Source organism: Lutra lutra, chromosome 8 (assembly GCF_902655055.1).
Source record: "Lutra lutra chromosome 8, mLutLut1.2, whole genome shotgun sequence".
Lineage (NCBI taxonomy): Eukaryota > Metazoa > Chordata > Mammalia > Carnivora > Mustelidae > Lutra > Lutra lutra.
This window is the reverse complement of record NC_062285.1, coordinates 55,068,862-55,094,175: the sequence shown is the minus strand read 5'-3', so window position 1 is coordinate 55,094,175 and position 25,314 is coordinate 55,068,862. Positions and strand designations below refer to the sequence as shown.

The 25,314-nt window shown below is 44.6% G+C and overlaps 1 protein-coding gene across 1 annotated transcript; it reads left to right on the top strand.

Annotated features, from left to right (window-relative positions):
* Positions 1-24,976, top strand: LOC125107148 (cationic amino acid transporter 3-like). Its single transcript, XM_047741922.1, is given in 3 exon segments — positions 1-90; positions 22,965-23,378; positions 23,380-24,976. Coding segments are annotated over 2 exon segments (1,824 nt in total). The 5' UTR covers positions 1-90; positions 22,965-23,151.
* The last annotated feature ends 338 nt before the right edge of the window (positions 24,977-25,314 follow it).

Here is a 25,314-nt window from a genome sequence, read left to right as displayed (position 1 = left end):
TAGTTCTTGGTCAAGCTCCTTAGCTCTCCTTGGGTTTAGCTTGCACTTTCTTCGCAGGTCTTTCCCCTCTGAGGTAGAAAAAGCCCACGGGTAAGTGATTTTTTTGTGTTAATAGAGTTGGCAAGAAAACTGAGACAGGGCCAGAGAGAAAGTAGGCGGGGCTTGGACTGCCCCCGGGTGCGGGTGTCGAAGCTGTGTGGTGTTGGAGCAGAGGGCATTTCATGGCACCAGAGCTAGACTTTGCATAGGGGTTAGGGGGTGCTGACCAGAGGCCTTGCGAGTTTGGGAAGGATAGGTAGGTTTGTGGTGGTTGGAGAGATATGGAGGCCTACACTCTATTCTCCTCTAGACCACAAAGCGTCTCAGCTTTGCTGAGGAAAATATGAGTTCAGGGAGGTTGTTCTTGGCACTTCTCCTCTAGTGTCCTTCCCACCTCTTTGCCATGCCCCCCTTCCTGGCCTTTCCTTTCTGGCCTAGTGCGGAGCTTGCTTTCTTCCTCTTTGTCTTTCCCACAGGGCCTAGCACATAGGATGCTTAGACCCGTTCCTTGAATGAATGAAGAATCTTCCACCTGACTCTGCTGCCCCATCCATGTTACGCCTCCTTTCTCACTGGAGATTTTGAAAGTCTCTGTATCTGGCCTTCTTAGGGAGGGCATTGGTGCGGACTTGGAAGAAGAGCCGGTCCAGTTTGATAAAGCGGTCTGCTGTAGGAGAGAAGACTTGTGGGTCTCCTTCCTCCAGTCTGAAGGAGCTAGGTATCTATTTTCACAGCTGCTGAGGGTATCTCCTCGCTTTTCTTATCTAATTTAAAAAAGCAGGGGTGGGGATTGAGTATCGGCCAGGTCAGCCTGGAGGAGGAAAGATTGCCAAGTTCCTCTGGGGTGTGGCTGCCTAGTGTTCTTTAAAACACTGTATGGAGGCTTATCTGAGGTCCCAAATATATTGTAAACGGGCCAGTGCTAAATAAACATTGAAACTTGATGGCTCTGTCCTCTCTCTCTTGGAATCTATCAATTTTATGTACATAATAGGCATTTTTATTGATTGATAAAGGCTTGGGGGAGATGTCTGAAATAGGACTGGCTTTCTGGGTCTCCAAGAGGCATTTTGCTGTTATCACAAAACATATTTGTTATCTTTAATTTCTAAGGCCCTTGGAGTCTTAAATTGTTCTCAGGCCAGCGCCCCCCCTCCCTGTCATGTACCCTGTAGGCAGTACCTCGACACCAGAAGCCCAGACAATACTTATCCACGCATGACACCAGTTGTATTGATTATATGTGGCAAATGTTGATTTCTAGGTTGTTTTTCTCTTGCCCTCTAGCAGTTCTTGGGCAACTTCTCTCATTACCAATTGATATGGGTTATGTGCCTCCAGAAAGCAGGCTCATTTTGATCTTAGTTTAAGCAAAATCATGTGAAAGGACAAATTTCCTTTACCAAGTATATTCCAAAGTGATAAAAAAATGATTTTTGGATTATGTTCTTTTGGTTTACCCTCATCTCATTTTTCTTTTATTATTGCAGAAATCACAAAGCAGTCTGGGGATTAGAAAGAGCAAGGAAGGGTGCCTGCATGGCTCAGTGGGTTAAAACCTCTGCCTTCAGCTCAGGTCATGATCTCAGGATCCTGGGATCAAGCCCCGCATCCTCCTCTCTCTCTGCCTGCCTCTCTGCCTACTTGTGGTCTCTATCTGTCAAATAAATAAGTAAAATCTTAAAAAAAAAAAAGAAAGAACAAGGGAATAAGGATAAAGTGTCTCCCTTAAAAAAGGGGTGGTGGAGGCTCTTTGATGTACATCGTGATACATGAGCTGGGAGTGGCAAATGGGTCTTTTAAAAATATTTATTTATTTATTTTTTAGAGAAGGGGAGAGGGGGTGTAGGGGCAGAGGGAGAGGGAGAGAATCTTCAGCAGGCACACCCAGCGCAGTCTGACTCAAGGCTCATCTCACAACCCTGAGATCATGACCTGAGCTGAAATCAAGAGATGGATGGTTAATCAACTGAGCCACCAAGCACCCCTGTTTTTTTTTAACATTTTAAATTATTTTTACAAATTTCTTAAGTAATCTCTAAGCTCATTGTGGTGCTCCAACGCATGACTCTGAGATCAAGAGTCTCATGCTGTACCAGTTGAGCCAGCCAGATGCCCCCAGATGGGTCTTGATGGAGAAGTCACACTGATCTGTATTTGGATAAGAACTCAGGACTTTGAGGCATGATACAACTTTCCTGTAGTTCAGAGAATCTGGTGTCTTTCCTACAGCAAAACAAAAAACAAATTAACTTTCCAAAGGAGCAGGTGGCAGTGTGGAGCAGTTAACTAGGGCTATGGGAGCAGCCAAGCAAATTGTGGTGAGAGAGGACAGGCGGAAGACAACAGCCAAGTACTTACCTGGGAAGACAAAAGGACATTTAAAGATGTGAGGAAGGATAACCAGAGAGATAGTTGGCCTTTCCTAAGCCACCTTGTGTGCGTTGTATTACCACTGAGGGTGTATACTGGGAGGAGGTACATGGAAGAAGGATCCGTGGACTCTGACCACACACAACCTCTAGTCTAAATGTAGAGACAGGGTATAGTGATAGATGGGACCACTGGAAGGATTTCTGGAATCTGTGCTTGGAAAGAAAGGAAGGAATTTGGGGGAAAAATGAATGTGGATCAGTGCTCATTGTAGACAAAAGCCATCCTACCTTGCAGTGGTAGTTTGGAAAATAAGTGGGCAGGCAGATGGATTTCCTTCTATTGTTTTCTCCTGAGGACTTTTATTAGGTGTTCTGGGCTGACAGGATTTGGGATTGAGAAAAGGGGAGTTAGAGAATCATATGGGGAGGAGAGAAGAAATTGATTTTCACTGTTGACATCAATGTATCACATCACGTTCTTTTTTTTTTAAGATTTTATTTATTTATTTGACAGAGAAAGAGAGAGAGAGATCACAAGTAGGCAGAGAGGCAGACAGAGAGAGGGGGAAGCAGGCTCACCGCCGAGCAGAGAGCCCGATGCGGGGCTTGATCCCAGGACCCCGAGATCACGACCCGAGCTGAAGGCAGAGGCCCAACCCACTGAGCCACCCAGGCGCCCCATCACATCACTTTCTAATCCCTTAATCTCACACCTTTCTTGGCTTTACCCAACTCTCTTTTTTCTTCCTTTTTTTTTTTTTTAAGATTTTTATTTATTTATTTGTCAGACAAAGATCACAAGTAGGCAGAGAGGCAGGCGGAGAGAGAGGAGGAAGCAGGCTCCCCACTGAGTAGGAAGCCCGACGTGGGGCTCGATCCCAGGACCCTGGGATCAGACCACGAAGGCAGAGGCTTTAACCCACTGAGCCACCCAGGCGCCCCTTCTTCCTTTTTAAAGATTGATTGATTGATTGATTTAGAGAGCATATGAGTGTGGGGAGGGGCAGACAGAGAAGGAGAGAGGGAATCAAATAGACTCCCTGCTGAGAATGGAGAAGTGGGGCTTGATTTCATAACTCCGAGATCATGACCTGAGTGGAAACCAAGAGTCAGATGCTCAACTGACTGAGCCAGTCAGGCACCCCTCCCCATCTCTCTCTCAGATTCCTGTTTGGAAAATCTAATTCTGATTCTTCCTGGTAGTCCATCTAGTTTCTGAAGACATCTAAAAGCAGAGGCTCAGGATTTTCTGATTTGTCAACTTGATCATCTTGTTTTGGTGTGATAGAAATGTTAAGAATTTCCAAAACTGGATTCTGACTGAAACCAAACCTGTATATGTGTCAAACCATGAATGAGGAACATTGGATTTAACTCTTGTTTTTTCAGAAGTTATCCCAGAATGTCTAAGAACAGCCACTTGTTCATAACCATTCCAGAATGATACTAGACAATTTGGAGTCTATAGGGCCTCTAGAGAAGCTCTGGCTATTTGATTGTTTACACAAATAATGGTGCAATGAAACTAGTGTTGTGTCCGCACGTAGCAGGGACTCCATAGATATTGAAGGACGGAAGCACAAATGTTTTGGTCTATATCTACATAGATTTTGGTCTATGTTTGTGGGGGATGGACTTGCTTTATATACAGTTGGTCTGATGTGTGTTAGTCTGCATCAGGATGGGTTTTCACTGACTTGGAATTCAGCCTCTGCCAGACTGGGAAGGGATTTGCGAGGTGTAGTGCTGGGGGTAGTAGGGTAGGTAGGTGAGTTGGAGGAGTGGCTGTGTTTCCTCTTGGTCTAATGAGCAGATAGTCTGGGGGCTGCCATACCTTCAAGCTCAAGTCTAGGTTGCCCCTAGTAATATTTACTTGTAGAATTATGGTTTCTCACCTCATTGATAGAACATGAATCATGTTCTACCCTAAGGAGTTTCTACTTATTTAATTTTAGTTTTTAAAAAGACTTTATTTATTTGACAGAGAGAGAAAGAGAGTGAGAGAGCTCAAGCAGGGGGAGCAGCAGAGGGAGAGGGAGAAGCAGGCTCTCCCCCTGAGCAGGGAGCCCCACTTGGGACTTGATCCCAGGACCTCAGGATCACAACCTGAGTTGAAGGCAGACACCCAACCGACTGAGCCACCCAGGTGCCCTTATTACTTTTTTTTAACCCACTGAGCCACCCAAGCGGCCCTCCTATTACTTTTTTTTTTTTAAAGATTTTATTTATTTATTTGTCAGAGAGAGAGAGGGAGAGAGAGCGAGCTCAGGCAGACAGAGTGGCAGGCAGAGGCAGAGGGAGAAGCAGGCTCCCTGCTGAGCAAGGAGCCCGATGTGGGACTCGATCCCAGGACGCTGGGATCATGACCTGAGCCAAAGGCAGCTGCTTAACCAACTGAGCCACCCAGGCGTCCCCCTCCTATTACTTTTTTAAAAAAGACTTTATTTATCCATTTGAGAGAGAGAGAAAGAGAGTGACAGAGCACAATTGGGGGAAAGGGCAGAAGGAGAGGGAGAGGGACAAGCAGACTCTCTGCTAAGTGGGGAGCCAGATGCAGGGCTTGATCTTAGGACCCCAAGATTATGACCTGAGCCTGTCAGATGCTTAACTGACTGAGCCACCCAGGTGCCCCATTTTATTAAATTTTTAGGAGTTTTTATTTTATTTTTTAATTTTTAAAAAATATTTTATTATTTATTTATTTGAGAGAGAGAGAGAGAGAGATGAGGGGAGGGGCAGAGGGAGAGGAAGAAGCAGACTCCCCACTGGGTGAGGAGCCCTGATGTTGGGCTCGATTCCAGGACCCTGAGATCATGACCTGAATTGAATTCAGACGCTTAACTGACACTCTTAACTGACTGAGCCACAGAGGTGCCCCAGGAGTTTTTATTTTAGAAAGGGAGACAATGGATTCTTCCAAGTAACATTGAAACAGAATATAGTACAAAGTAAGATAATAGGTGGGAAAATGCCTGGTAAGTGATCCATTTGGTGAGGTTGTTCTCAGAAGACTCCTGGGAGATAAGTTTGGATGTTTATTTTCTTTAGCATGAGCTGTATTTGGTTACTTGAGCTTTAGCATGGGGGAAGGGGCAGAAGGAGAGGGAGAGAAAGAATCTCAAATAGGCTCCATGCCCAGCATAGTGCCTGACATGGGGTGGAGGCTGATCCCAGGACCCTGAGACCATGACCCTAGCTGAAACCAAGAGTTGGAGGCCCAGCCAGCTTAGCCACCCAGGTGCCCTACTTCAGCCTTCTTTCCAACCTTTCAGGGAAACTGTCCGAACTTTACTTATCTTTCCCCTGGGGAGAAGTAACACGGAAATGATTCTCTCTCTTTTCCTTTTCTGCATGGACCAAGACTGAGAATTATTATTGTATTTTAACATCTAGATCTATATTAGTATCTGTATCAAATACTTAACTGAATCTGTATCGTTGAGCAAACTAACTGGATTTACTGGTTTAGGGTATGGTGGAGTTTGTTTTGTGTTTTTGGTGGGGGGCATGGAAGGAAGGCCAAAAAGAGGCTCTATTTATTATATCATGGCCCAAGCTGAAGATGTAGCCGGAACTGATGTTTTCCTGGGAAACAGTTACACAAAATGCTGAGATGGGGTAAATGCCGCTTCTTCCATGGGGCCTTCTTAGGCTAACCCACAGTGCACAGAAGATATTCTCTAGTCTTGCCAACACTGGAAAACGAGGTCCTTATTATCCTAACTTCCCACCAGCTATGAAGCCATCTGAGATTTTGACATACCCTCGCCTTAACTGTTCATTTCTGACTTAGGAATGACCTTTCCGGTTCATAGTTTATGTGTCTTTTACTTTTTTTAGCAGGTGGGGAAGAATTCCTTCAGGAGAAAGAAATATCCAGAAAATGCCCTTAATTTTAAGTTTCCAGAGGGAGTTCTCTGTTTGCCACCATTGTCTTGCATAGTGTGTAAATGAGTGCCTGGTGATTTGGGGGTGACAGTGCTGGTGTTAATAATTAAGGGGAAGAAAAATATTGCTTTTGCTTGAATTCTTTTCCACAAAGAATCACTGTGGTGCCTGGATTTTCTAATTTGGAATTTGCCTTTATATTCATTTACACTTAGTTGAAATCTGATCTTTAATAGATTGAATCCAGTCTTTCTCACTTAAAAACTATTTGTGGTTTCTACTTGAGGGACCATCCAGTTTCTCAGTTTAGACCCAAACCAAAGTCTGCAGAATCTATCTGTTTAGTGATGTGCAGACAGTACAGGAAAAATGGTAGCAAACACAGGAAATCCTTTTCTCTGGGAGCTTACAGGACGAGGGCATTTCATGGATACTTCCCTCTCCTGAAGCAAGTGAAATCCTGTTCTGTACACCATTTGGTCATTTGACTATTGTCCTCTTCCCCCATTCTGCAGGCAAGCCTTACATATAGTTATTACACTTGGAGTTGCCTAATGCCAAAGCATGAGGTGACTTATTTTCCAAATTAAGTAAAGTAGTGGAGGTAATAAACTCTGTGTTGTCTGTTCGGTTGTCACACATCAAGGGGATGACACAGGAGCAAATCATAAATGGCACAGATAATGCACTTGGTTTCAGCCAACTTAGGTTATTTCCTTTCTACTTTCACTTTGTTGTAGCGAGAGAGATTTGGGCCTCCATTCTGATTTTAGATCGTTGACATCACCACACTGGGCTGTAGAGTCTGGGGTTTATTTCCTTTGTGGTGGCCAGTTAACTCTTTGTACATCAGGCTTCTGCTGGGGAAGGCAAGGCCAGCTGAAAGTCATCAGGTAGGAGCTCTGGGCTCCACCTCTTCACCTACTACTCCTGCCCTCCTCCCTGACTGGGTGTTCTCCCAGTGCAGAGTTCTAGGTCAGTGAGATATGCCACTGGATTTTCATGAGGAGAAGAGTGGGACACAAGGAGAGCAAACTGGAGAGCTCAGATATCTATCTGTAGGTGTGGCCAGAGAAGCTTCTGGAAGGAGGGTCATGTTGAACAGGGTTTCGAAAGAGTGAGTTCTAGGCAGAGAGGGACAGTTTGTGTGAGGGCTGATGTTAATGATGTCAAGATGTGCATGTGTGGGGTAAGGATTTGTCCTATTCAAGCAGGAGCCACAGAAAAGGTTAAGAGCAGGAGCAAGTGGTAGAGGAACAGTGAAAAGAAAGCCTTGGAAATGCAATCTTGGAAGTTTGGATTTAATAGAGAGCAGGAAACTGCAGGTCTGGTTGGGGGAGAGATGGGGAGAGGGAGTGAGAGAGAGACAGAGAATCTTTTTAAGACTTGAGGAAAGTGTCATTTTCCAGAAGGAGGGTAGAGGGCACTCACACTTCAGTTATCTGCTGCAATGCAGAGTAGTCAGGAAGAATGTGATTTAGGGCTTTATCCTGCTTCAAGGAAGGGCAGCACTGTCTGATGGCTGCTGGGTGAATCTGAGAGCCGAGAGGATCTCATTTTGTAGAGTTACCAATTTTATGGACCAGGAGGGTGGACCGGGAAGTATGGCAGGAGGCTGGCTCTGGATATGCAGTTATTTTCAAGCTGTAGGAACCTACTAGATGGAGGTCTAGTGTGGACAAGGTGCTAAGTGTCTAAGTGACTTCATGTCAGCTGAATTGAATTGAGGGCTAGGTTGGTGATCGGCAAATATCTGAAACCAGTGGTTTTCATTTGATTTCATTTCCTTAGACTTAATCCAAATTTTTATGCAATTTCCCTGAATAAAGTCAGGGTCCTTGGGAACTGCTTTGTCAATACTCTTGTTCTTGGATATATTTGGGGTTTTCTTCTTTTTGAAACTAAAATAGAAAGGCAGTCCTTTATCTTCTTTTTTTTTTTTTTAAGATTTTATTTATTTATTTGTCATAGAGAGAGAAGCGAGAGTGAGCACAGGCAGACAGAGTGGCAGGCAGAGGCAGAGGGAGAAGCAGGCTCCCCGCCAAGCAAGGAGCCCAATGTGGGACTCGATCCCAGGACGCTGGGATCATGACCCGAGCCGAAGGCAGCTGCTCAACCAACTGAGCCACCCAGGCGTCCCTTTTATCTTCTTTTTTGATCTTCCTATACTAACAGCATGTTCGGAATACTCATTATTCCTTATCTCAAGTCCATATTTCTTAAGAGCCTTAAAAAATAATGAGGAGATACAAGAATAAACAGAGAAGTCTATATTGATGGCTCATGTCCATTGGTCTTTGTGCTTGTTTCCATGGATGATTAGTAAATACTAACAATGCTCTTAGATGCTATGAGTTCAGAGCTGGTCAGAGACATGGGTCACAATGGGGAACATTAATGCTCACTTTTTATATTCTATTGGGTCAGGTCTCTGTCAACAACAATCAAACCAGAACGATCAGTCTGACAGAGCTCAAGTCCTTTTTCCCAGCATCATCATGAAGTTTTGGATCTGGAATGGGGAAATCATATTTTGGAGTGACTGGAGAGCTGACATTTTTCTGGTACTGTGTCCTCTGGGTTAAGGATAAAGAGGGGATTGCCATTCTCTGGCAAACATTCCCAGTCTGCTCCTGATTGGCAGCCAAGTCTGGGGAACAAATGGCCAAGTGAATTAGAAAACTTAAAAAGATGTTTTGTTAAACCATCCTCATTAAATTGGCACCGTCTGCCTTCCTACTCTTCTTTGTCCCACTTGGGGCTGTCCTTTGAGACAGATGTTTCCTTACGGTGTGTGCCAGCAACATCTGGAAGCCTTGGGTGATGGCTGAGGTTTGGGAAGGGCAAACCTGAAGGTTTTTAGGTTTTCAGGGAAATTGAAACCATCTTCCTGCTATTGAGCTCGCATTTTTAGAAATATCTGGTCCCCATTCCCATTTTCCTAATGCAATGAGAGTGAAGGCTTCATTTCCTTTTCTAGCACTTCCTGACCCCACTGAGGATTTTTTTCTTCTTCTTCTTAAGAATGAGGTAGTCACTAGAAAAGATTTGGGATAGACTGATGAAAGAAGTCTCAGGTGGGTGACATATTTGGCAACTAGAGAGCTATTATCTTATATTTCTACTAAAAGCCAAGCAAAAGGAGATGGATTAAAGTTGTGGGTAGGAATTATAATTAGCTATAAAATCATAACTGGGAACTATTGGAATAGGTTTGAGGATGCTTTGGAATCTTCCTTGGCATCTAAAAATATAGTCTAGAGACATTTTGACCCTAGATTGGGTTAGACTTTTACTTTTTTAAAAAAAGTAATCTTTACATTCAATGTGGGTTTTGAACTCAAGACCCTAAGGTCAAGAGTCAGATGCTCTATTGGAGGAGCCAGCCAGGCAGTCCACCACCCCCACCACCCCCTGCCAAGACTGGGTTAGGATTTTGGCAGGACATGGTTAGATGGAGCCTTCCGATTTAATGATCCCTTTAGTTTTAGCTCTGGTTCATTAATATCTATTAATATCTATTAATGAAGACATCGGCAGAGGGTGACCTGGACTCAAAGATAAGAACTGGCTCAAATACTCCTTTAATGACCAAGTTCTAGAGTCTTGACTCTTTGTGGAGGTAAGGTGCTACAGTAGAAAGAACATAGTCTTTGAAGTAACAAAGAGCAAAGTTCAAATTCCAGCTCTTCTTTTTACTGGCTGTTATGAGCTTAGGACAGTTGTCTCACCTCTCAGTCTGTAAAGTGGAATAATAATACTTATTTCATTTGGTTGTTAAACTAAATAACATATGTGCATTTCTTATAGCTCAACAAATTCTGGTTCTCTTTCACCCCTCTCCCTCTCTCCATGTATCCCTAATTCTTACACATATACCTGGTCCCCCTATTTGTCAAATACCATTTTTCTCTGCCTCCAATCTCTGCACATGTTCCCCGGTGCCTCTTAGAGCTCAAGCTTAGGGCCCTGATTTATTAATTTGTGTTAGTCCCACAAAATGACAATAACAGTAAGTAGTTTTTATAACTGTACTAACATGAGCCAAGGTTGTGGTTTCTTTCCAATCATTTTTGCTTGCTGACAATTTTGGTTGTAAATCAAAGACAAAGGATTTCTATCTTCCCACCCACTCCTCTGATCTAAAGTTCCTGATTTGGGGCTAGATCATCCTGGGTAGGATTTTGTTCCAACCCAAAGCGATGGCATGCTGGTTTATAAAAGGTCATTCAGGGAATAAGAATCCATAACCTTTACCACTGGGACAGTCTTGTTTTCTTCCTAACTTTTCTTTTTAAAGACTTATTTATTTATTTATTTGACACACGAGAGAGAGAGAGAGAGAGAGAGTGATCACAAGTAGGCAGAGAGGCAGGCAGAGTGAGAGGGAAGCAGACTCCCTGCTGAGCAGAGAGCCCAATGCGGGGCTCAATCCCAGGACCGTGAGATCATGACCTGAGCCAAAGGCAGAGGCTTAACCCACTAAGCCACCCAGACACCCCAGTCTTCCTAACTTTTTCATTTGAAAAATATCAAACCGGGGCGCCTGGGTGGCTCAGTGGGTTAAGCCGCTGCCTTCGGCTCGGGTCATGATCTCAGAGTCCTGGGATCGAGCCCCGCATCGGGCTCTCTGCTCAGCAGGGAGCCTGCTTCCTCCTCTCTCTCTGCCTGCTTCTCTGCCTGCTTGTGATCTCTCTGTCAAATAAATAAATAAAATCTTAAAAAAAAAAAAAAAGAAAAATATCAAACCTACAGAAAGTCCCAAGAATAGTATATTTACATCCATTTATCTTTCACCAGGATGGCTTGTTAATATTTTGCCACATTTGCATCCTCTCTCCAGTGTGTGTGTGTGTGTGTGTGTGTGTGTGTGTGTGTTTATATGAGTGTGAGGTATGGTCTCTATTCAAAGTTCACTAATAGTCCAATTTTTTTTTTTTTTTTGGTAGTAGAGTGTTTCTTCCTGATTCAGGTGCAATCCAGGGTTCTACATTATGTCTCATTATAGCGTCTCCTGATTCTCCTTTAATCTGCAGCAGTTTCTCAGCCTATCATTCCTGGCATTGACAGTTTTGAATGGCACAGGTCAGTTGTTTTATAGAACGTCAACTTTCTATAGAAAGTTGTTTTGTAGATGGATCATTTTTTATCATTAGATTCAGGTTAAACATTTGGGGCAGGAAAATCTGTAAGAACATTATTTAAAAAAAAGATTTTATTTACTTGAGAGAGAGAGAGCGAGGGCGAGAGAGAGATAGAACAGAGAGAGAGTGAGAGGGAGAGGCAGATGCCCCACTAAGCAGAGAGCCCAATACAGGGCTCGATCCCAGGACCCCAAGATCATGACTTGAGCTAACGGTGGATGCTTAACTAACTGAGCCACCCAGGTGCCCCTATATAAGAACATTCTTCTCCTTCTCCTCCTCCTCCTCCTCCTCCTCCTCCTCCTCCTCCTCCTCCTCCTCCTCCTCCTCCTCCTCCTCCTCCTCCTCCTCCTCCTTCTTCTTCTTCTTCTTCTTCTTCTTCTTCTTCTTCTTCCTTTTTTAAAGACTTTATTTATTTGATAGAGAGAAAGAGAGCACAAGCGGGGGTGGGGCTGGAGTGGCAGGCAGAGGGAGAGGAAGAAGCAGGCCTCTGTGGAGCAGGGAGCCCAGTTTGCAGCTTGATTCCAGGACCCCGAGATCATGACCTGAGCTGGAGGCAGATGCTTAACTGACTGAGCCACCCAGGTGCCCCATGAGAACATTCTTAAAGACAATGAATGGCACACAGGCAGGGAACAGGTGTTCCTCCCCATTGTGTTTGTAGGGTCAAGCATAAGGACTGGCATTTAGAAGGTGCTTAATATTTACTGGATGAATGACTGAATGAATGACCTAAAAGTTCCCCTTCTACCTAGGTCTACTATTTTTCCACTTGAGGAGAGGAGGAAGAGCGGCCTTCTCCTATATCCTAGTCCCACTTTTATTATACATATTTGAAGGCTTAAAGGTAACCTAGGACTTCTGTAATGAGCCCACAGAGAAGGGAAAGGAGTTGGGAACTATGATGTGAAGCAAGCTGTGGAGTCTCTTTCTCCTGGGGGATGAGTGGTGATCATACTAGGTTAAGACTGGAGGTTGAATAAGGTGGTCCTCAGATGGAGAGAAAAACAGCACACAGAACCTAGCAGTACATGGCCTGTTTCCTTGCTGAGAGAAATTACTTATTTAGGTTTCTAAGTTTTACTATACTTTCCTCCCTTAACCTCCATTTGAATCCTAAGAATGCCATGGTGAAAATTGATTTCTGTCCCTCCTCCTTTCCCAGTGGGGACAACCCCATAATTCTCTCCTTCTCTACCCTCCATTTCCCTCCCCAGCCCACACACACAAGTGTGTATTTTCTAACATTTATAAACAGTGGTTGGGTAGCCATTCTCTCCAGATTATTTATTGTTGAGAAAATCTATAACTCCTTGGACTTCTCATTTTGATGTAGAAGCTTCCATCCCTGTCGCCTGGGGGAAGTGAGGTTATGAGAGGTACTCTTTGCCTCTCAGAAATGTGTTTTCAGGCTTCCCTTTGGGGCCCTTTCTCTCTCCAGCACTGATCATCTCAGACATTTCTGACAGTCCTTCCTGAGGCATCTGGGGCTTGGGACTGGATTCATCTATTTAAATCTGCAAGGATTACAAGTGCCTGATTCACATAGTTCCTGCCCCCTTTCTGAGAGTCTACCTACCTCTGTCTTTGCAGTCCTGTATTTCACTAGGTTCCAGAAAAAGCGCCCTTTATCTCCATGTCAGCTCTTGATTATCCACAGTAATGGTGGGAATAACCCAAAATGGTGAATGACACTAAAATGACTTTTGTTTGATTTTTAAGTGATTGAATTCTGCCTAGAGATAATTCATAACATGAACACTTTCAATGAAAGCAATCCATCATGTCACTGTCCCATGTCACTGTCCCATGCCACTGTATGGCATCTCTTCTTTGGCATCTAGAGAGGGAGATAGATGCAAGAATACAGCTTGTTCAGCCCTCCTCTGTTGTCAGAGCATCAGACATCTATTGAGGTCTCTGCAAAACTTGTCTCCATGCCTTGTTTCCAAACTCTGGAGAAAGCCTTTCCTTAGTTTGAAAACCCAATACTTTGTCCAAAAAACATGAAAATCAGTAGCCAAAATATGAAACTATCACTTTTTCTAGGTTTCTATCACACTCAGAGTAAAACCCAAAGTCCTCACAGTGATTCTCAGGCCCTATGTGAAGGATCTGGCTTCCTCCTTTCTCTCTGACCTCATCCCCTACTGTTTCTTGCTGGCTCATTCTGTCCCAGCCCCATAGGCATCCTGTTGTGCCTCAAAAATAGCCAAGTACCACTTCACACCCATTGAATTGGCTGCTATTAAAGAAAGAGAAGACAACAAGTATTGATGAGGATGCCCAGAAATCGGGATGCTTGTGCATTGCTGGTGGGAATGTAAAATCGTACAGCCATGGTGGAAAACAGCACGGTGACATCTCAAAAAATTAAATATGCAACTATTGTGTGATCCATAAATCCCACTTCTGGGTATATATCCCTCAGAATTGAAATCAGGGGGTCGCCCAGGTGGCTCAGAGGATTAAAGCCTCTGCCTTCGGCTCAGGTCATGATCCCAGGGTCCTGGGATCAAGCGCCACATCGGGCTCTCTGCTCAGCAGGGAGCCTGCTTCTCCCTCTCTCTCTCTGCCTGCCTCTTTGCCTACTTGTGATCTCTGTCTGTCAAATAATTAAATAAAATCTTAAAAAAAAAGAACTGAAATCAGGGACTCAGAAAGAGATTTATACACCCATATTCACAACCCACACAACCCACATGCCCATCAGTGGATGAATGGATAAACAAGAGGTGGTACATACATACAATGCAATATTATTCTACCTTAAAAAGGAAGAACATTCCGATACATGCTACAACATGGGTGAACCTTGAAGACATCATGCTAAGTGAAAGAAGCTGGGCACCAAAGGACAGCACTGTATGATTCCACTTACACAAGGTACCTAGAGAATTTAAATTTATAGAGACAGAAAGTTGGATGATGGTTGCCAGGGGCTGCGGGGAGGGAAGAATGGGAATTTACTGTTTAATGGGTACAGAGTGTCAGTTGAGGAAGATGAACAAGTTCCAGAGCTGGATGCTGGTGATGGTTGCAGAGCAGTGTGCTCATGAGGCTGTCTGGACCACCCGTCTCAAAATCACAACACCCACCATGAGCACATCCTAGCCTTCTCTTGTTTTACTTTTCTCTGCAGCACTGATCACAAATCTGACACAGTCTATATTCTTATTACTTGTTTATGGTCTGCTTCCTCCTGCAGGAATGTAAGCAACTTGAGTGGAGGGATTTTTGTGGTTTTTTATTTGCCATAATTATAGCAGTGGTGAATAATTGGGGACAAGTATATCTGTTGAATGAATAAATGAATGACCACGATTAGACACACACACACACACACACACACACACACACACACACACACACACACGCATACTTCTAGACAAGGCACCAACAGAAAGAGAAAATGAGAAGATTCCATTTTTCCTTTGGGTTGTTAACAAATTCCTTCTATGCTTGGGTATGAGACTTGGCCCCAGCATTCATGATGGCTTTTGCTCTGTTTACTTTTTCGCTTGTATTCTGAACTGTTTCCACTTTGGAAATATGGGTGTACTACGTACACCACACTTGCTGTTATTTCAATCTCTTGACCTGAACCCAAAGCCTCTAATCTTGTATTCCTGTCTTCCCCCTTCCAGAGTTGCAGGGCTGCTTGGATGAGGACTTTGGAAACTCTTGGAAAGCTCAGCTATCCAGAAAACTTTACACTTGTTTGTTTGGGAGTCCCTGGTTTGATTGGCTCTGGAGTTTTCATTCTCTGGAAATTTTAAGGTGGATGAGAGAATTTATATAATTTGGGATCAGGGAAGGAGCTGGGCTTGGACAGAAAGAGATTGATATGATTTCTGAAGATGTTGTGTTTAAAGTCCCTCCTCTGAAACTTTGAGCACCTGAAAATAATTATTGAACAGGCTCATTAGCCTTCCTCTCAAGTCTTTACCAAACTTCTAGCAAAGCAACTGGTATCCAAACTGTATTTGAAGCCATTCAGGAGGAGCCACAAGGCCAACTTCCTGACTGGCAGGAGGGTTAACACCCAACCATGGGAACCAGTGGAACTTACTGCTTGGAAAGGAACTTAACTTGGAAGAGTGTTTTGAAAAGGAAAGGTCCAGAGTAAGGGCAGTACCCTTCTCAGAGAGAGAGAGGAGTGAACACAGTGACCTCCAGGATGGAGGAGAGTGGGTGGGGCCGTCTGGGAAAACAAGACAGCCTGCAATTTAGTGGGTGGATTGTTGGATTTGACAGGAGTTCTTCTTGGCGACTTGGGATGGAACTTTTGTTTTGGAGTTTGGAATGAGCTCAGAGACTGAGAGAGACAGAGGGAGGAGGAGGGAGGGAAGGGTTTGGAGCTGGGGGCATTATGGAATTCATACAAGCTGGCTTCATGTTCCCTGGCCTCTCTCTGCGTTTCTTTAAGTACCTCCCCTGCGCCAAGCACCTCCTTTGGGAGAGACTGTTTCCTAATTAGACTGAGATTCACAGACCCAGAGCCCTCATTAGGAAATGTCCTCAGGAAATGCTCTTGAAATCAATGATGGTGCATGTTCCAGTCTCCTGTTTCCATCTCTCTTTGGCCCTTTCTCTCTTTCCAAAAAATGAAAAAGTTAAAAAAAAACCCCTATTTCTAGGAATCTCGAGATAAAGGAGTCGATCAATACATCTATATATTCATATCCTCTGTCCTAAATGCCTCTTTTGGTTACTTGGTACAATTATGAGCAGGTCCTTGTCCTGGGGAGTGAGGGTTGGGGATGGGAGTGTGGAATTCAGAAGGAGGAGGTACATGGATCCTGGCCCTGCCCTCTGGAAGCTTTTAGACTGTAAAGGAATTTAAGTGACACACCCAGGACACCACCAGACTGAAAGGGGAAATTAGTTTCAGCTGAGCATCAGGACCGGCTGTAAATGCTGGCCGAGAGCGCAGGAAGGTTGGAGATGGGGGATCAATCAGGATGTCTTAGGAAAGTCTTCCTAGATATGGGGGGAAATTGTAGAATAGGGCTGAGGAAAGCTAGAGGGTCTAAAGACTGGATGGAAAGCAGAGAGGAGGGCATCTCTGGCAGGGCAGGGTTCATCCCAGGAAGGGTAAGTCAGGATGTGAGGAGCTGAGTTAGGTAACAGGTGATGGGCCGTAGGGAAGGGGGGAATTAGGACGGGACACTGACAGCTGGGTCAGAGAGTCTGGACTGAATATAAACCATTGGAATAATTGCAGCTTATTTCATGGAGAAAGGGTGTTTGAGGAAGATGTTTCTCTGTATTGTTATGAACTGGATTGCAGATAGACTTTCTCAGGATTCCCCAGTCATGGGTTTACTTCTTCCTCTGTAAGTCTGATTGTTCATCTGTTTGTTCTGCCTGCTTCTGCTGGAGTCATAAATTATGATTATTTAATTCCCATGTGTTTTGTTCTTTGTGTTGCTTCCCTGGTATCTTCCTACTCTGTCTGTAGGCCCATTTTCACTCATCTTCAGTAAAAGTGGGGAGAGCCCAAGGACCACCCTGCATGACAGAGTTGAGAGAAATGAATGATCAAAAGCATCTCCCACCCTGCCATTCAGTTGGTCCTCCTCTGAGATTCTTGCCTAGGGTCCCTGGATGGACTTCAGAAGAGTATGACGACGACGACAACGACAATGACGACGACGACGACTATTACTACTGCTACTTCTTCTTCTCCTCCTCCTCCTTCTTTTTCTCCTTCTCCTCCTCCTCCTTCTTCTTCTTCTTCTTCTTCTTCTTCTTCTTCTTCTTCTTCTTCTTCTTCTTCTTCTTCTTCTTCTTCTCTTCATCATCATCATCCCCCTTCTTCTTCTTCTTTGAGGTGAGCAACCTCAGAGGAGTCTATGATTCAGCAAATGTGAAGAACCACTGTTGCACTCTTTGTGGGGAGGTAGGTGGCTGGGTTGGTTCCCCAGAAAGAGAGAGAACTGTGGTGCAGGCATCCTTAGTGCCAGCTACAGGACCTTCCAGAGACAGCTGAAGGGAATGAAGGAGAAAGAGGAGTTGGGAAAAGGGACATGGGTTCAGAGGGAACTAGTAAGAGGGGTGCCCCATCTTCCCTTGTTCTCCACCCTCTTTCTAGCAGATGTTCTTTGTATACTCCACATCCTGACGATTGCAGGATTCTGGGTCCCCTTCAGTTTAAATCTATTGAGTCTGCCATTTATCAGGCTCTGTACCAGGTACTCTCACAGCATTGTCTCCTGCAATTCCTTTGTTGAACCTGCAGTGCCTGGAGGGGGTCAATTCCCCCTGTCAGTCATGGCATGCTGGCATCACCGCCCGTCAGGCCCCTTTTCAAAGCATTTTCTTTTTCCTTTTCATCTTTATCTCTATTCTCATTTCCCCTCCTCACTAGAGGCATTTGCTTTAGGCATTTAACAAATGCTCCTCCAATCCATGCTTTATAGGTACATTTATTTATTCTTATTTTATTTATTTATTTATTTATTTATTTAAAAGATTTCATTTATTTATTTGACAGAGATCACAAGCAGGCAGAGAGGCAGGCAGAGAAAGAGGGGGAAGCAGGCTCCCTGCTGAGCAGAGAGCCCAACGTGGGGCTCGATCCCAGGACCCTGAGATCATGACCTGAGCTGAAGGCAGAGGCTCAACCCATTGAGCCACCCAGGTGCCCCTATTTATTTTTGTTTTTAAAAAGATTTTATTTATCCTAGAGAGAGAGAGAGAGATTGAGAACACAGGGGGGAAGTGCAGAGGGAGGAGAGAGAGTCTCAAGCAGACTCTGCTCTAGGTGTGGAGCCTGATGTGGGTCTCGATCCCAGAACCCTGAGATCATGACCTGAGCCAAAACCAAGAGTCAGACACTTAACCGACGGTGCCACCCAGGCACCCCTCTATGTATATTTAGATACACTCATCCATTCAACAAATACACAGTGCCGACTGTGTCAGGTGAAGTTGTAGGTACGAGGAATACAAGCAGGAGCAAAATAATAAAAAAAGTTCTGCTTTCGTGGAACTTAAATTCTGTTGGAGTGAGACAAATCATAACAAATAAGTAAGTAAAACAGTACCTTAAATAGTGATAACTGTCTGTGGTGGGTGGTCAGGATCAGACTGCAGTTTTATATGGGGTGATCAAGGAAAGCTTGCTACAAAGGTGGTGTTTCACCAAATGCAGTGAAGGGAACAACCACGTGGCTCTCTGGGGTGGAAGTGGTCCATTTATAGGGGACGACAAGGACAGAGGCCCTAAGGTAAGATCTTGCCTGGTATGTTGGAGCCCAGAATGGTTGGAAGGCCAATAGCTAGAAAGCAATGAATGGGAAGAAGGAGAAGCAGGAAACTGAGATGTAGCTTGGTCAGTGCAAATACTGTAGGACTTTGTAGGCCATTGTAAATGCAGACTTTGGCTTCTACTCTGAGTAGAAAAGGGACACCAGCAGAAGGTTTTAAGCAGAGGAATGACATGACATTTTAGCAGATGTAGGTGTATCCTTGACAAACACATAGCATTTTGGGGCTGTTCTTAACATGCGTATAAATGGCATTGTGCCATACACATACTTTTGCTTTTCCTAGGTAACATTGTTTCTGAAATCTACCCATGTTGCTATCTGTAAATCTACTTTATTATTTCCGACTGCTGTGAGTTACTTCCTCGTGTATGTATAGCACATTTTATTTATAAATTCCTCTAGTAACAGATGCTGGCATAGCTTCCAACCTCTAGTGACCACAGTCTTGTAATGAACGTGCTCATTTGAGTCTCCTTATGGACTCAGGAGAGAGTTTCCTTGGGGTAGGTACCCAGGAGAGGGGTTGTGGGGTGGGAAGGTGTGTGCATTGTTAATTCCACTAAGACTATGCTTCGAGATGGTGCCATCAGTGACACTCCCAGTAACAGCTTGTGATAGTTTGTCTCTTCTCATTGAATTCCCATATTGATCCAGCAAGGAAAGTGAAGTAAGATTCCTTAAGGACGGGGAAACTGAGGTTTAGAGAGATTGAGCAAATTACCTGAGATTATATAGTTATGTGAAAGAGCCAGGGCTCAAATCCGAAATTTTTGATATAATGTTCTTCGCTCTTGCCACTTTGTATCCAGCACTGCTTCTTCTGGGAATAAGATGAGGCATCTGTGGACAAAGATAGTATTATAATTATTGTATTTGAGCCTTGTATTTTTCTTTTCTTTTTTGACCTCTGTTTTTATTTTTCAGTAGGCTCCCCGCCCAAAGTGGGGCTTGAACTCACAACCCCCAGACCAAGAGTCAGAGACTCTACTCAATGAGCCAGTCAGGTGCCCCAAGCCTTGCATTTTTCAATGCTTGGTCTAACTCAGTCAGCCTAGGACTGCAGAGTGTTTAGCACCAACATGTATGAGGGTGTCTAATTAGAGTCCTTAGAATTTCAAAGCGAATTATATGAAAAAAAAAAAAAAAACAAAGCAGTTTTCATTTTTCTCATGATGGCTAGCTAACAAGTTTGAATTTCAGTGCATGATTTTGAGACTGGACATTTATAAAGATTAATTGCTTTTCAAAGTTTGGGGACTTTGGATCAGATGTTAACATTAAATATTAGGTAGATTATATTATTTGCATATGGTTACCAGACACTGAGCTGAGTACTTCCCAAGCATCATTTCACTTACTCCTCACAACAACCATATAAGCTATTTACTTTTACTCCCATTTGTGGAAATGAAAGCACTGAGAGGGGAACTAATTTGTCCACAGGTTGAGTTGTGATTTGTGATTTGAAGCTGAACAGTCTACCTGTACAGCCTTTACCCCTAATTACTAAAAGCTGAAGGAAGCTTTTAGAACATCTTGCCTTTGAAAGGTAGGACAATTTCTTGTCAGTTGGGGTGGCTTAGACCAGTCCTGGGAAGTGAGGGGGTAGGTGGACAAGAATCTCCAGAGGGAAAGGATCTAAGTTTGAAAATGTTCCCTAGGTGTCTTCATTAGGCTTCCTTCTGTCCCTCGAGGTGAGCACCTTTGCCTTAGGGCATCCTGCCTAGATGATAGGTCCTGGACATGATGCCTTCGAAAAAGTGGGGATTCTCTCTCTGGGTGTGGGTGGCTGGTTGCCTATAACCCAAGGTCGCCCGATATTTTTAAAACAAGCGTTCAAAGACAAACAATTCTTTATCACCTCTGTGTGGCTTATACCTGCCCTGAATGATCTGTGGTCAAGGTTTTATCACAGTTTGTTTTCCCTCTACACTTTCCATTTTGATTGCCTTCTACAAGGAAGGTAACACCATTTATATATTTACCTGAGTCAGGTTTATAAAGGTGCTTGGTTACAAGGTTTGTATCTCAAGGTCAAGTAGATGGGAATTCTGGATTATGTGCTCTTTCAGGTTTCTCTCCTCAGTTTGTACATTTGTTCAACAAATATTTATTAAGCACCTAACTCGCAGGAGGAGACAGGCAGCTGAACTGGGTTTTTAAAAAAAGATTTTATGTATTTATATGAGAGAGGGAGAAAGAGAGAGAGCAAGCAGGGGGAGGGGGAGAGGGAGAGAATATCAAGCAGATTCCCTGCTGAGATCAAGTTTGAGCCAAAACCAAGAGTTGGACACTTAACTGGCTGAGCCACCCACGTACCCCTGGAATTTTGATACTTGAGGATTGATGGGGGTAGCCCAGCTGCTTTGAGAACACATAGGGAAGTCAGCGTAAGGATCAGGGGAACCTTCCTGGGGAGGCAGTTTCTGAGCTGGGAATTGAAAGATAAGAGGGCTTAGCTAAGCAAAGTGGGCTTGAGAGGGCATTAGAGGCAAGGGAACAGAGTGAGTGTAGAATTTTGTAGCTGGAACAGGAAGTGGGTAGGGGATGAGGTTAGAGGAATAAGTGCAGGTCAGGTTATGAAAGAAGGAAGGATTATAAAAGAAGGGCAGTGGGGAAACCACTGAAGGGTTTGAAGCCCGGGGTGAGTGGGAGACACCTCAATCACATTTATAGTATAGAGAGATCCCATAAGTTAAGAATTGACCCTCCTTACCTATCTCGTGCGCTTGTTAGTAAATCAGAGCACTGGAACCGGTGGGTGGCAAATAAGGAGTCTTGATGGATTTGAAGATGGAAGGTCTGACCCAATAACATAAGGGTTCCTTTTGATAATCTGTAGGGAAGTTCTTTTGGTTTTGACTTGATCTTTCTGTCTTTAAAACCTCCTGACAACATTTCCTAAAATTCTCTCAAAACTGAAGCCTGAGTAGGGAGGAGAGTGGGGGTTGCATGACTTTGTTCTGTCTCTTCTGCACTACTCATTTCCGGGACATTGCTGTGAATTGCTCATCCAAAGCCTTGCTCCCTATGAGGAGGGGACCATTTGAATAGCAGCAGGGGTGTAGGGGAAGGAGGAACCACACGCCGGGTTCGTTCATTAAGAAAATATATTTGGCATATTCAGACAATGGTTTGAGGGAGTTAAAAATAACTCCTCGTGAAAAATTAATAGGGAGTTATAAGTGAGTGTTTTAATACAAGCTCACAGAGCAGGGCAGATTCTCCAGGTGGCTGGCAGCTGACATCACAGATGGTATAGGGTGTTTATAGAGCATGGTGTGGCCAGTGAGGAGCATTGTCTACAGAAGTGAGCTCTCCTTTTTTCCTGGAACCTAGAGAAGGAGGAGACAGAAGGAATTGTTTTGGTTGTGAGCGACTGAGCTAGGTGACATTTCTTTTCTCCCTGCCCATCACACTCTCATAACTGTGGACATAAAAATTGTAGTGAATTTTGCCTGGTTTCTTTGGGTGAAGTTTATTGAACGTCTGAATTCATAAAATGGCCTTTCTGACTCTTCTCCCTTCTTAGTCACGGACCCTGGGCTGACGGCTGCACCCATTTTTCCTGTGTTTCCATACCCAACAGCCTGTTCCTCCCATTCTGGCAGATAGTTAGGAAGGCCCTGCCCCTTCCTCCCTCTTTCTCTCATCTCACAGTGCCCTGTGGGCCTACGTGTGTAAGGTGAAGGGTTGGACTGTACTTCCTTGGCCATCAGCACAGCTAAACGGATAATGCAAAACAAGGAGGAAGGGGGGCAAAATACCATCTGACCTTGGCTAGCTGATTTGGGGGTAAGGGTTTTAAGACTGGGGGACCAATTTTTGTATTTTAAACTCAGATGATATTTAAAAAAATGGGTCTGTAATTGCAACGAGGCCCTCTAGGCCGTGAATTAATGTGTCATAACTCACGCCCAAGCACTGCGCAAACATCCCGCGTGTGAATTATTGCACAATAAATTCATGCCCTGTTGTGTCTTACAGCTTAATTAGTACATGAAGCTACATGAGTTAGACGAACCCAAATGGGATTATGTCATGTGGTGCGTAAAAAAGCAGAATGTTGGGAGGTATTTGGCACTTTTTCTGGGGGGAAAGCAGAGCTGATTTTTTCTGTAATGTCCTTTGGTGTCCATTTCTGTGATATTTGGGCTGCAACAGGTGACATGTGACTCCTGAGCTTTGGTTGGTGGGTTGAATATGGGTTCAGTAAATATTTATTGTTTACTGTGTCTTAGGCATCCTGGAGGGAGAGCACACGTAAGATGAAATACAAAGCAGCAGCTCTGAAGCCTGAGCACCTGAACTTGGCAGCCCCAACCCAGCTTGGCTTAACTCAGCCTCACTGAACCCAGTCGGAGACTCTGGGCTCTCTGCACTTGCTACAGTGCTCTGATCCTAGACTCCTCTTCGGTTTCATCTAGAATGCTGTGCAAGGCACTTTGCAGGTTTGGTAAAAAGCTGGTACGTAGACATACACTGGCGCAATACGTGGCTAAGATTTCTCCTGCCGGAAGACTGAGCACTCTGGATATAGTGGCCCTGGGTGTGGGCAACACAGTGGGTGCAGGTGTGTATGTCCTGGCTGACGAGGTGGCCAGTGAAATAGCAGGACCATCCATTGTGATCTGCTTTTTGGTGGCTGCCCTGTCTTCTGTGCTATGCAGAGTTTAGGGCCCAGGTTCCCCAATCTGCTTCTGCATATCTCTACAGCTATGTCACTGTGGGTGAACTCTGGGCTTTCATCACTGGCTGGAACCTTATCCTATCTTGTGTTACTGGTACGGCCAGTATGGCCCAGGCCTGGAGTTTAGCTTTTGATGGCCTGATTGGGAACTGGATCTCTCGGAACTTGAGTGAGAGGATCTCACTGTATGTTCCCTATGTCCTTACAGAATATCCAGACTTCTTTGCTGTGGGCCTGGTGGTGTTGCTCACCGGATTGCTGGCTCTGAGGGCTAGTGAGTTTGTCCTGGTTACTATGGTGTTCACAGTGGTGAATCTTTTGGTTCTTGGTTTTGTCATCATCTCTGGGTTCATTAAGGGGAACCTGCACAACTGGAAGCTCACAGAAGAGGACTACATAATGACCATGTCTAGACTCAATGACACTTCTAGCTTGGGTCCTCTGGGCTCTGGAGGGTTTCTGCCTTTTGGCTTTGAGGGAATTCTCTGTGGAACAGCTACCTATTTCTATGCATTTACTGGTTTTGACAGCATTATTACTGCTGCCAAAGAAGCCTAGAATCTAAAGCGTTCTGTCCCCATGGGCATTGTGATTTCAGTGTTCATCTGCTTTTTGGTGTATTTTGGTGTCTCTGCAGCACTTACGCTCATGGTGCCTTACTACCAGCTTCAACCTGGGAGCCCCTTGCCGGAGGCATTTCTCCATATTGGCTGGGCCCCTGCCTGCTATATTGTGGCTGTTGGAGCCCTCTGTGCTCTTTCTACCGGCATCTTGGATTCTATGTTCCTCATTCGTTGGATGATCTATGTGATGGCAGACGATGGCCTCCTGTTCGGTGTCCTTGCCAGGATGTACACCAGGACAGACCTCCCCATCATGGCCACTGTGGCCTTGGGCATTATCACAGCTTTTGTGACATTCTTCTTTGGACTCACCGCTCTTGTGGAACTCATGTCGATTGGGACCCTGCTTACATACTCCCTGGTGGCTATTTGTGTTCTCATCGTCAGGTATCAGCCTGAAATGAAGGATGAAGATGATGCAGCAGGGGCGCAGCGGAACAGCGGACCTGTGCTGGAGAAGCTGACCATGTGGGGACTCTTTTATCCAGGCAGCCCCACCCCCACCGCATTCTCTGGCCTGGTTGTCTACGTTTGCTCCTCACTGCTTGCCCTGCTGCTGACTCTTCTTGGCCTGGCGCTGGCTCAGTGGCCAGTTCTGCTGCTTTCCGGAGATGCAGTACTGATTATAGTGGTTGTGCTGCTCCTGGTGCTCATCACTGGGATCACTGGGGTCATCTGGAGACAGCCACAGAGCTCCACTCCCCTTTACTTTAAGGTCCCTGCTCTGTCTCTCCTCCCACTCCTGAGCATCTTTATGAATGTTTACCTTATGATGCAGATGGCAGCTGGCACCTGGATCCGATTTAGTGTCTGGATGCTGATTGGGTTGGCTATCTACTTTGGCTATGGGATCCAGCACGCACGCAGGATTAAACCCACTTCAGTCAGGGCACAAACGGATGACCTTGAACTCAACAGTGCCAGTACAAGTTCGATTTGACGTCACATCTGAATGCTGTCTGGTCTCCCTGCACAATGGTGGAGAGTACTCTTGAGCACACGGAAAGCTAGGCCTCCCATGGGATGTTGGTGGGGAAACACTAATAGAGCTCTGTGCTTATTGTGGAGTGAAGGATGTGTCTTTGCTCTTTCTTATATATATATATTTTTAACTTGTTTACTTTTCAATTGTGTCTGCTTACTGGCTTTAAAAAATTATTATTTTTTTAAAAAGATTTTATTTATTTATTTGACAGAGAGAGGCACAGCGAGAGAGGGAACACAAGCAGGGGGAGTGGGAGAGGGAGAAGCAGTCTTCCCGCCGAGCAGGGAGCCTGA